This window comes from Marmota monax, unplaced genomic scaffold (genome assembly GCF_021218885.2).
Source record: "Marmota monax isolate L192 unplaced genomic scaffold, Marmota_monax_Labrador192_F-V1.1 WCK01_AAM20220418_F8-fsc00034, whole genome shotgun sequence".
In the NCBI taxonomy this organism is placed as follows: domain Eukaryota; kingdom Metazoa; phylum Chordata; class Mammalia; order Rodentia; family Sciuridae; genus Marmota; species Marmota monax.
Window position 1 is genome coordinate 7,287,190 of NW_026693934.1, and position 13,046 is coordinate 7,300,235.

The window sequence follows — 13,046 nt, forward strand, 5'->3', positions numbered from 1 at the left end:
TTTATGTCTGGACGCCTACTGCAAACCCCAGCCCGTCTGGGGCTGCTTTAACCGTCCAATCCCCGCCCCGCCCCTCAACCTAATTTCTCGTTTGTGCTAAAGCGGTTCTCCGCACACAACCGTGGAAGACAACGGCTGCGGCGCGGAAACCTGGTTCAGTCCAGGCTTTGAATCCCAAGGCACTTCGTCTCTGCGGCCGGTCTCCAGTTTCCAAGGATGCTCCCCCTCCCCGGCACGTGGCACACAGTCGGCCCTTTGTGCATAATCTGTTGACTAAATGCATCTCTGTGATGTTACCATCCACACGTTTTAAGAGAATGAGCAAGTGATTCTAAATTCCTTGTGATGTTACAGAAAGTCCCAATCTCCAAACACTTTTAATAATCGCACACACAAAAATATTATTCATGAATTGGTTGTCACTATTGTGAATTTCCTCCCAGGAACACACTTCTACTTCTCTGTTAGTCTCAAGAATTGTATCAAATCCTATCTTCTTCTGAAAGGTGTTTCCTGATTACTTACGCCTGACCCTGATGTAATTACTATGATTATTCACATAAAGTTGCACACAGTTTTGCTCCGAAGCACCTTTACAAAAATCTGCCGAATGGACAGCATCTGCTGAAAGAGCGGGGAATGGAGTCAGACGCTCGGCCCCATTTTCAACATTGCCGCCTACTGGTTGGGTTACTATCGTAAGTCACTTCCCCTCTCTGGACCTCAGTGTCTCCATCTGTAGCATTTCCAGGTCTGGATTCCATCCACGTGAGTGAGAACTGTCGCACTCACCACGCAGAGATGCGTCTCACGGTCGCGCTTCCCGCCTCCCTCCAGACGCATAAGGCTTTCTCCCCAATTCGGGGACGTTCTACCCTACTCCGGACTTTCAAAAGTGACCATCGGTGATCCACTAAGGCTCTGGAGCTCCCCAAGCAGCTCACCCCTAGGCCCCGCCCCTCCGTCCTCCTCTTGGTTGCCAGTCCTTCTCCCCAAACACGCCCCCCCCGCCCTCTTAACTGCGCATGCGCTGTTTTGCGAGCGTGTTTTTATAAAAGTCCGGCTTCGGCCAGAAACTTCAATCTGTTGGCTGTTGCAGCAGGTAGCAAAGTGACCCTGAGGACCTGAATTCTCCCGTGGCTTCCGCGACTGGAGAAGGAGCGGCTACCATGGAAGGGATCAGTGTAAGTCCAGTTCCAACCTTTGTGCTAAACGTACAGACGCTTGAACTTAGAGCTCAGCCGCTCTCGGAGCGGGCAAAAGGGACCAGAACATTGGATATGACCATGCCCCAAAGAAGGGACATGGAAAGAAATTTTCAGGACTATGGCTATGTGGTGGGTTAAGATTGGAATTCTTTTTTTTCCCCCCTGAAAGTTGAGGGGAAAAAATTGAAATGAGGGTTCATGCGGCTGCATGTGTCTCCCCCTTGAGTCCTGCGGCGCACGCTGTTTGCAAACATAACATTTTGCCCAAGTGCAGGGAAGGCGCGCGCTTTGCCCCAGTATTCAGAACCTTGGTCTCTTCCTCCCAGGAAAGTGGGTGTCTTGGAGCGAGTTACATTATCTGAACCTAGAGGCGGGGGTCAGCGCTCCTGGGCTGATTTTCCAGAAGTATTCTGCGTCCTAGGTTAACGTCGAGCACAAGCTCTTGGAGACTGTTTCTTGCCTTTGGGCGCACGTTAGCTTAACTCCGTGCGGCCAGCAGAGGTGTGCCAGACTCGGGCACAGTGGGCAGACGGCGGGAAAGTCTGGCAGGAGCATTGCGCTGCTTGGTTGAGGGGTCAAAGCTGTGGCAGCAGCCGGGAGGTGGTTGGGAGCAATCCGCACTCCTTGGGATTGAGAAAAAAGGTGCGGTGCCCGAAGCGCTTCGCTTGCCCCTAGTGGGGCCTCGAAGTTTGGGATTGTGCAGAGGTCGAAGGAGGCAGGCACATTGAACTTCTGGCCCCGAGGTGTGTGCAGCAGGCACTGAAGTAGCAGGGGTATTGGGACAGCACCTGGGCTGCCTGGTCTCCCGGGCGAAGAACAGGTGCAAGCGGGGAGACCGTTTGGCTGTCTTCGAACCTATTGCGTCGCTTAACCGTCGGTGGTTTCCTGAAGCCTTTTGAAACCTCCTTGCCAGGGAGGCTTTTCATTTCCTCCCGCGGCGCGCAATTCAAAGGAGCTCACCACGGAGCCGCCCAATCTCTCTTTAGCACCCTGGATTGTGCCTGGCCGCACAATCGGGCGGGACCCCCGGAGCCGCTACCAGCCTGTTGTAGATGTGGGTGTGGTGGGCAGCGGCTCGGCTGTGGTGGGGCGGGGTGATCCCACCCCTCGTAAGCCCAATGCCTGGAGGCTTCCAACTGCCCCCTTCCGACCCTTTCAACTGGATCGGTGGCAGGGTGGAAGGCGACCTGGGAGAGTGAGGAAATGAAACTTGGGGCGCGGACCACGAGTGCAGACCCCGTGACTTTCCCCACCCAGGAAAATGCCGCGCTCCCTAACGTCTCAAACGCGCCAAGTAATAAACACGAGGATGGCAAAAGAGGCCCACGCCCCCAAGGAGCGTCGGTTTGGACTAAGGGGGTGCCATTTGCTCGTTTCTGACAATTTCTCTCAATACTTCAAGCCCTAAAAGGCCTCTCTTTAATGCCGCAGTCTCCTTCCCCACTACGTGTTGCTTGAAGCGCAGAATGGTTTGTATTTAGACCGGCGTGGGAAAAACAATATTTTGCGTTTTAAAAGAATAAAAGACTTCAGGATTGTGAAGCCCCCTCCCTCCCCCGTCTGTTCCTTCCTTCCCTCTGGCCTCTCTTGGCCGATCTTCATACAAAAAGTTAATCCCAGCTCCTCCTGCAACCCTAGATTCTACACCCACATTGCCCCCACCCCATGCCGCCTGGGAGTGGCCTCTTTGTGTGTATGTTTGGTGTGTTGTTTTTTTTTTCTCTCTCTCTCCCTTGTACTTTTTTTTTTTTTTTCCTTTCCTCTAGTGGGCGGGGCAGAAGAGTTAGCCAAGATGTGACTTTGAAACCCTCAGAGTCTCAGCGCCCTTTTGTTCTAAACAAAGAATCTTGTAATTGGTTCCACTAAAGAGGGATATAATGAAGTAACTATGGGGGAAGATGGGGAGTATGGCTGTAGGATTCTATAATAATTCTCTTGGGTCTTTCCCCGGTACTTTAGAATTTCCTGAAGAAGGCTGACCTGAATTGGGTTTAAATAAATAAATATATGCGCACACACAATAAATTGTTTGCTTTTAATACCCAGAAACATTTTTTTAAAACTTGGGTAGTGTCTGCTGACCTTGGAAGTGAATGTGTACCCTTGCCTCTTTTGCAGATATACACCTCAGATAACTACTCAGAGGAATTGGGCTCAGGGGACTATGACTCTATAAAGGAACCCTGCTTCCGGGAGGAAAGTGCCCATTTCAACCGTATCTTCCTGCCCACCATCTACTCCATCATCTTTTTGACTGGCATTGTGGGCAACGGATTGGTGATCCTGGTCATGGGTTACCAGAAGAAATTGAGAAGCATGACGGACAAGTACAGGCTGCATCTGTCAGTGGCCGACCTCCTTTTTGTCATCACGCTTCCATTCTGGGCTGTTGATGCTGTGGCAAATTGGTACTTTGGGAAATTTCTATGCAAAGCAGTTCATGTCATCTATACTGTCAACCTGTATAGTAGTGTCCTCATCCTGGCCTTTATCAGTCTGGACCGATACCTGGCCATTGTTCATGCCACCAATAGTCAGAGGCCAAGAAAGCTGTTGGCTGAAAAGGCAGTGTATGTTGGCGTCTGGATCCCTGCTCTCCTGCTAACTATTCCTGATTTCATCTTTGCCAATATCAGTGAGGCAGAAGGGAAATATATCTGTGACCGCTTTTACCCCAATGACTTGTGGGTAGTTGTATTCCAGTTTCAGCACATCATGGTTGGCCTTATCCTGCCTGGTATTGTCATCCTGTCCTGCTATTGCATTATCATCTCTAAGCTATCACACTCCAAGGGCCACCAGAAGCGCAAGGCACTCAAGACCACCGTCATCCTCATCCTGGCTTTCTTTGCCTGCTGGCTGCCCTACTACATTGGGATCAGTATCGACTCTTTCATTCTTCTAGAAATCATCAAACAAGGATGTGAATTTGAGAACACTGTGCACAAGTGGATTTCCATCACCGAGGCCCTTGCATTTTTCCACTGTTGCCTGAATCCCATCCTCTATGCCTTCCTTGGAGCCAAATTTAAAACCTCAGCCCAGCATGCACTCACCTCTGTGAGCAGAGGGTCCAGCCTCAAGATTCTCTCCAAAGGCAAACGAGGTGGACATTCTTCTGTTTCAACTGAGTCTGAGTCTTCAAGTTTTCACTCCAGCTAACGTTGGTGTAAAAGACTTTTTTTTAAATATGAAAAAGAACTTTTTTTTAAGTTACACGTTTTTCAGATATAAAAGACTGACCAATACTGTACAGTTTTTAATGACTGTTGGATTTTTGTCTTGTGTTTTTTAGTTTTTGTGAGGTTTAATTGACTTATTTATATAAATATTTTTTTGTTTGTTTCATGTTAATGAGTGTCTAGGCAGGACCTGTGGCCAAGTTCTTAGTTGCTGTATGTCTGGTTGTAGGACTTTAGAAAAGGGAACTGAACATTCTAGAGTGTGTAGTGAATCACGTAAAGCTAGAAATTATCCTCAGCTGTTTGTGCATAAATAATCTTTCCATTCCAGTGGAACATCTTTTTATTTCTCCCCTTTTCTTAAGTTGTTTGGTTACACTGTGTGATTTTGCTCTAGAAGACAGCACTTATAACCAAAGTCTTAAGTGGTATAAAAATGCTGGTTTTTCAGTTTTCAGGAATGGGTTGATTTCAGCACCTACAATGTACAGTCTTGTATTAAGTTGTTAATAAAAGTACATGATAAACTTCCTTGGTGTTTTGTTCTGGTTTCTGTTAACATCCCCTTGGTTGGCAGAAGACAAAAATAATAGACATGTTTATGGCATACCAAATACAAGCAAAGGTATTTTTCTGGTAATATTTTACTTACACTTATCTATAATAGTTTCTGCTTCTGTTATTACTTAACATTTTGTAGAGGAGGAAACTGAGGCACAGAAAGCCTAAGTAACTTGGTCCAAGGCATGTGATCATTAGCAGAGCCAATATTTCATACCAGGAAACATGTCTCTTAAGTCACGGTAAGTCATCCAAAGCTCTAACCACGATTTCAACTCTGATGGAAGTCTGGAAATGTTCATCCAGTGCCCATTATTAAAGATCATCTTTCAGAAGGATATGTGCATGTGAAGAAGGAATAGCATGCAGTAGTGTTTGGATTTTACTGTTGCTTTCCCCTTGTGTAATCCAGGTCAGGAGCATGCTCTTCTCATCTAACCCTTTCTGTATAGATGCCATCACTCCCTTTTTACAGAGGAGGGAAATGAGGTTCAGAGACTTTCCAGAACTCGAATTTTTAACAGGTAGAGCCAAGAGCTGATCCTACTTAACTGTTCCAGCTTTTGCTCTTAACCATTACCCACTATTGTCCCCCAGAACACCTGGTCATATTTCAACCGAATTGTTATTGAAAATAAGGCCAAAAGTGAATGTTTTCTTCATAAAATTAACCATACCCAAAATACCCTTCTTGCAATATCTCCTATGCAAATTCTAACACTTTTTTATTCTTCATCTATTGCAACATCTCATACCTCCTTTGAAAGGCTCAGCCAAGCAGCTAAAAGTTAATATTGGTGCTTTTTAAAGCACAAAAGAAAGGTCTACTGAAGCAAGCTCCTCATTGCCCATATTTTGCACAAGATTTTGGAGTCTTATGTAATATCACTGTAGCTATTTACACTACCATTGTGCAAGCCACAGGCTCTTGAGTAAATTTCACCTCCGGTCTCCAGTTTAAGATAATTTCCAGACTGTAGTGGCCATACCTACCTCACTTTGGAACAGAATGCTCCAGGCATGCACTCAGAAAATGAGTGGGATATAATTAAGGCAATACTTGGTCGACTTGTGGTAATTGTTTCTGGCAAAGAAAATCCATTTTGGAGGAAAAATTGCAATGCCTTATCTTTCTAAAGCAAATCACATTTGTTCAAGACAAATTATAGATCCTGTGAAGGGAAATAACTTAATTACTTAAAATAGAATCTAATTTGGCTGTACATTTTTGCTGCAGTCTATGGAACTGGGATAATTCAGACTGGTATTCCTATTCCACTTGAGAACACAATTAGATTTGAGATAGGAAATTATCTTGAGGTTTCTTGGTTTTCCCTAGGAAGCCTAATTGGATCACCCTTCATTTAAGCATAGTTTTAGATGTACTCTCTCAAAGGCTTAGTCTTAAAGCCATGACCACTGTGACAGACTTCACTTGAACCTTCGCTATAAATATTTATTCTCTGAGAGACAATAAAAGAAATCCTTGGAAGGAATTCCTTTTCTTTCTCATCTTGGCTTGAAAACCTTCTTACCCCAAATTCCTCTCCTTTGCCGTGGAGTCACAACAAAAGGAACTGAGCCGAAACAAAATTCCCAGTGTCACCAGTCTTAATGGATATTTCATTCTCCCTTGGAACAAAGGTGGGATAGCTCTTTTTCAAAAGGGGGAAAAAAAAGCTTTGGCTCTCTCCCTGCACCAAAAGGCTCTCCCCACCCCCATTCTATCCCTAGCCTGCTCTGATCAGAGTAGCTCCAAAGCCTTCCCTATGTGGTAGTTTGACAATGCAGGGAAAGCCAGTTGGCTAGCCACCCTCTCATGAAGTAGGTGATTGTTCCTTCTCCTCTACCCCTGTGAATGGGGCCCTTGAAGGTCAGTAATGTAGATCCAATTGTATAATGAAAACTAAAATATTTAAATTGTATGCATGCCAATAATGGCATAGATATGACATCTGACTTGTTAATAACATTAAGTCAGTAACTAGGGAGGAATGTGGATGATTTTATCTTGAAAAACTTTTGTTTTCTTAAACTGTCACTTGGCAATTTATCTCCCTTATTGTGGGCTTCCTAGCTCCTTTTGTGGCTATGTTAAAATAATGATTCCAGGGTATTCTTTTAAGAAAAAGGAGGCTTTGTTTTAATAATCAAACTAATTGTCTGTGACTTTCTTCTGGCGTATCATCAGACATTAAATAAAGACTCCCAAAATAATTGAATTTCATTGTTCCCAGATAATACTTATTAAGGAGGGGCAAGGAACCCTAAAACCAAAATCCAAATTACTTTGGGACACAATCCAGTATGCCCTAACAGAAATGCAGCATTGCAGCCTGGCATCATAAGGATTTGCCCAGCCCACTTTAAAGCCATCTTCCACCTGGCTGCCAATGCGCCCAAGCCTCTTAGTGCCAGAGAGATCCACAAGTAGCCAGATGAATGACTTTTCTGAGAGCACAGCCTAAGAGAGATGTTAGTGCCTCATGGATTAATAAAGTCGTTGAAATGAATTCTTTAAAAGCAATGGTCCTCAACTGGGGCAATTTTCCCCCCAGGGAACATTTGGTAAGGTCTAGAAACATGGGCACTACAGATGAGGTGCTACTAGCATCTAGTGTACAGGGGCCAGAGATGTTGCTAAATATCCTACAAAACTGAGGACAGCATCCACAACAAAGAATCATCTATAGTAGTGCTCAAAGTTGAGAACCCTTTTTTAAGGTTACAGTGATTATCAAAATAAAGATACCTCCAGGCTAGTTGTGGTAGCATGCACCTGTAATCCCAGCCACTTGGGAAGCTAAGACAGGAGGATTACAAGTTTGAGTTCAGCCTTGGCAACTTAATGAGAATTTGTCTCAAAATAAAATTAAAAAGGAGCTTGGGTTGTAGGTCAGTGATAGAGCACCCCAGCAACACACACACACACACACACACACACACACATCAGTATAATTCTGGAAAATAACATGAATCCACAAAGAGCTTGAATCTGCCATGGTGTAAATGTTTATATCCTACCAAAATTCCTATGTTGAAATCTTAACCTCCAAGATGAAGGTATTACAAGGTAGGGCCTTTGGGAAGTGATTAGGTCATAAGGGCATAGCCCTAATCATTGGGATTAGTACCCTTAGAAAAGATACTCCAGAAACCCAATTAGCCCCTTCCACCATGTGAGAATATGACTTCAAGGTACCATCTATGAACCTGAAAGCAGTCCCTCACCAGGTCTCCTCTATTTCTTGACAGGCTGCTGCATCCCATGCTAGGAAACTATCCCACACAGGACAATAAATGCTAAAACGGTGACTGCTAAAGATTCTCTGATTCCCTTCAAGTTTCTTTCTCTCTAAAACCTACAATGTTTACTCATTTAATCCTCATCAGTTCCTGTGACTCAATTTGGAACACTTCCCATTTTTCTCCTTTTATTTAAAAAATAAACAAGGAATGATGAGGTACCAGCCCATCGTTCCATTGTCTGCAACTGACTCGGATTAATTTAAATCAATCCTATTAAGTCCAACAATTAAAATCTTCTAAATCATCTGAAAAATCCTTTCAAGTGAAAATGCAAGTTGATTACAGGCCGAGTTGAGGGATCCACAATGTTAAAGGGGCTCAGAAGGGGAAAGCATTTTTCAAAATCAGACAAACAAAGGTGTCTGTACCAGGTGTGAAATGTTTATCTGGCAGAGGTAGTCCACGATTAAATTCATTTACATATTACAGTTCAACTAACCAGAACCCAACTCATCAACACTGTAAATTAAAAGGAATTACTTCCTCATATTTGACTCTGACGGAAAGAAAGTAATACATACTGAGAGCCATTACATCTCAGGCACTAACGTACTCAGATTACAAGAGCTCCTGCCAGTTAGATATTGCTCTTTCCACTTTTAGGCAATGATACTATCAAAAAAGTTAAACTATAAATAAAAGGGCTATGCTTTTTACTCTATGCACATTACGAATAACATTAAAACAGAACCTATAAATTCTAGGGCATACCTTGAAGTGCTCTATCTATATATTTAGTCCAAATTTCTCTCTTTTCTATTTCCAGGTCAAGTCCTATGTGATAACATTAACAGTTATCATGTACCTTGAGGAATTTCTATACACCAAGCACTTTGATTATTCATTATTCAATAACTGTTACATAGTACTATTATTTGTCTATTATAGATGGGGAAACTGACTCATAGAAGTTGCTTAAATTTGACCCATTATCACATATTTAATGAATGATAAAGCCTGGATTTTAACCCAGGCAGTCTTACACCCAAGTGAGACCTTTTAAGCACTAGAGGGACTTTATTAATTGCTATGGTGTTAAACAATATTCAGCATAATAACCACAATGTCAGAAGGATCCTTCATACTCAATACTCTTCAACGTTGAATACTAGACACTCACCTGATGTACAAAGCAGACACCAACATTTTAGAAAGAGTTTCACTATTAACAGTTGTAATAAAAAGGATTTCAGATGAACCTGATACACTGTGCCTTGCACACAGTAGGAGTTCAAAATATTTTGTTGAATGAACAAATGACTTCCATAAATTTCTATTTCTGAGCACACACCATTCTCTAAGCATTCTAATTCACGTTTACATGTATGATTTGGTTTCCTTCATTCTTTCACAATCATTTATTAAACAACATTCTGGACCAGGCAGGTATGAAAGCTGTTCACAGTAAGTGGAAGGTGCTTGAAAATTAGCTAAACAACTTTCAGACTTTTAATTTTCAACATTTTAAGAAATCAAAGTTTCTACCCAGTTTCCAGTTTCCAATTCAATCTTCCTATTACTGTTGACCTTCCATCCCCGTAGATTCCACATCCACAGATTCAACCAACTGCAGATTAAAGATATTCAGGCTCTCCATGTCACCCAAGAAGGGTTCATATGGCAGCATCCTTAATTCCTGTTGTGACTTAAAGGGAAACTGTCACAATATCAGAGCCCTTAATGTCCTGCAAATGAAGGAGAAGGATGTTCTCAAATTCCTTGCAGCATGAACCCACTTGGGTGGCACCAATCTTGATTTCCTAATAGAACAATATGTCTTCAAAAGGAAAAATGATGGCAGCTACATCATAAATCTGAAGAGGATCTGGGAGAAGCTTCTGCTGGCAGCTCATGCCATTATTGCCACTGAAAACCTTGCTGATCTTCTCCAGCAATTAGGGAAATGCAAACTACACTAAGATTTCATCTCACTCCAGTCAGATTGGCAACGATCGAGAACATGAATAATAATAAATTATTATATAAAAATGTATACTCTTACATTGTAGGAAAAAAAAGTACACTCATATATTGTTGCTGGGACTGCAAATTAATACAACCACTCTGGAGAGCAGTGTGGAGATTCCTCAAAAAACTAAGGATGGAACCACCATATGACCCAGCTACCCCAGTCTTCAGTATTTTCCTAAAAGAACAAAATTCAGCATATTATAGCAATACAGTCACCTCAATGTTTGTAGCAGCACAATTCACAACAGCCAGTTATGGAATCAACCAGATGCTCAGCAATAGATGAATAGATTAAGAAAATATACATACACAATGGAGTTTTGCTCAACCTAAAGAACAACAAAATAATGGCATTTGCTGGTAAATGGACAGAAATGGAAAAAAAAATCATGCTAAGTGGAACAAACCAGGCTCAGAAAATAAAGGGTGGATTGTATGTGGAAGCTAGAGCAAAACAAAGGAAAGAAGGCAGTTAGGGAGGGGATCAGATATCATAAAGATACAGGGAAGATCAGTGGAGTAATGAGAAAACGGAAGTGAGGGAGGAAGGAAGGGGAAGATAAATGAAATGAATTTAACAAAATCATGTGATAATTATATATAAAGCTACCAAAGGGAATTTCACCTTTATATATATAAACTAAACTTCCTTTCATACATATATATTGTATATGTAAATACATATTTTATATATGTATGTTTATGTGTATTGTATACATATATATATGTATGAAAGGAAGTTTAGTAGAGTAGAGGAGGGAGGCAGGGGGAGAATGGAGGGGAGGGAAAGCACAGGAGGGCGGGAATGGGGATTGAAATCAAAATCCTTGCATGCATGATGTTGTCAAAATGAACCCAAATACTATGTATAGTTATAATGCTCTAGTTAAAAGAAAGAAAGAAAACCCTGCTGATGTCAGTGTCATATCCTTCAGGAATACTGGCCTGAGGGCTATGCTGAAGCTTACAGCTGCCATAGAACCACTCCTATTGCTGGCCACTTCACTCCTGAAACCTTCACTAACCAGATCCAGGGAGCCTTCCAGGCTGACCACCAGCCTTTCACAGAAGCGTCTTATGTCAATTTTCCTACCGTTGCTCTGAGTAACACAGAATCTCCTCTACGCTACATGGACACTGCCATTCCGGGCACAAGGGAGCTCACTGTGTGGGCCCGAGAAGTTCTATGCATTTGTGAGCACCCTTGGGAGGTCAAGCCTGATCTCTACACCAACGGAGACACTTAAGATATTGTAAAGGAAGAGCAGACTGCTGCTGGAAAAGTTCTGACCAAGGGTGAATGGACCACTCCTGAGTTCATGCTACTCAATTTGCTGTTGCAGGCTAGTCTGAAGGCACATGCAAGGTGCCTTCTGTGTCTATCCAGCAGTTCCCAGCCCCCCCCATCAAAGACTGATCTGCAGCTCCCACTGTTCAGGCCACTGAGTGGGTAGGAACAACCACCATGTGGTCTTGAGCTATGCTTCTGCAGACACTTAAGCAAAATGGAAATAAAGTTACAGAAAATAAACTCCAGTTTCTAAACAAATTTAAAAATAAATATTCAGAAAGACAATTGTATCTGTGCCGAACAACTACAGGCTTTTCTTATTTATTCCCTAAATAACACAACATAACAACTGTTTAAATAGCATTCATATTGTATTTGGTAACATAAATAATCTAGAGATGTTTTAAAGTATAAGAGAGGCCAGGTGTGGTGGTGTGTGTTTGTATTCATAGCTACTCAGGAAGCCAAGGCAGAAGGATAATAAGTTTGAGGACAGCCGGGGAAACTTAGCAAGAGCCTGTCTCAAAATAAAATTTAAAAGCCTGGAGATATAACTCAGTGGTTGAGCAGTTACCTAGCATGTGGGAAGTCCTGGGTTCAATCCCCAGTACAATAATAAAAATAGAAGCAAAATAAAGTATAAGGGAGGAAAACATAAGAAATAAAACCAAGAATCAATAAGTGGAATGCCATCAAACTGAAAATCTTCCACACAGCAAAGGAAATGATTAAGAACATGAAGAAAGAGCCTACAGAATGGGAGAAAATCTTGGCCATCTACTCCTCCAATAGGGAATTAATATCTAAACTATACAAAGATCTCAAAAAACAAACAGGCAAAAGAACTAAACAGAAAACTTCTCAAAAGAAGAAACATAAATTGCCAACAAATATATGAAAAAAACATGTTCTACATCTTTAGCAATCAGGGAAATGCCAATCTAAACTATACTAAGATTTCATCTCACTCCAGTCAGAATGGCAATGGTCAAGAATACAAACAATAATAAATGTGAGATAGGTTTTGGGGGAAAGGGTATACTTGTACATTGTTGGTGGGACTACAGACTAATACAACCACTCTGGAAAGCAACATGGCGATTCCTCAAAAAGCTAGGAATGGAACCACCATATGACCCAGATATTTTTTGGTGTTTTCCCAAAAGATCTAAAATTGGCATACTATAGCGATACAACTACTTTAATGTTTATAGCAGCACAATTCACAATAGTTAACTTATGGAATCAATACAGGTGCCCATCAGTAGATTAATGGATTAAGAAACTATGGTATAAAAAAAATGAAACTATAGTATTTGCTGGTAAATGGATGGAAATGGAGAACTTCATGCTAAGTGAAATAAGCCAGACTCAAAAACTCAAATAAAGGTTGAATGTTTTCTGTCATATGCAGAAACTAGAGTGAAATAAAGGAAAGGGGGAGGGAAATATAGAATAACATACAGATAAGTAATGTAGAAGAAGAAGATCCAGAGGCAAAGTGGAGGGATGGGTAAGGGAAGT

At 42.2% G+C, this 13,046-nt stretch overlaps 1 protein-coding gene and 1 pseudogene across 1 annotated transcript; both read left to right on the forward strand.

Moving 5' to 3' along the window:
* The first annotated feature begins 1,044 nt into the window (after positions 1–1,044).
* On the forward strand, positions 1,045–4,921 carry Cxcr4 (C-X-C motif chemokine receptor 4). The gene is made up of 2 exons (XM_046463787.2): positions 1,045–1,184; positions 3,327–4,921. The coding sequence occupies exons 1-2, from the start codon at positions 1,170–1,172 to the stop codon at positions 4,368–4,370; spliced, it is 1,059 nt and encodes a 352-aa protein (XP_046319743.1). The 5' UTR covers positions 1,045–1,169; the 3' UTR covers positions 4,371–4,921.
* Positions 4,606–11,708, forward strand: LOC124106210 (small ribosomal subunit protein uS2-like; annotated as a pseudogene).
* The last annotated feature ends 1,338 nt before the right edge of the window (positions 11,709–13,046 follow it).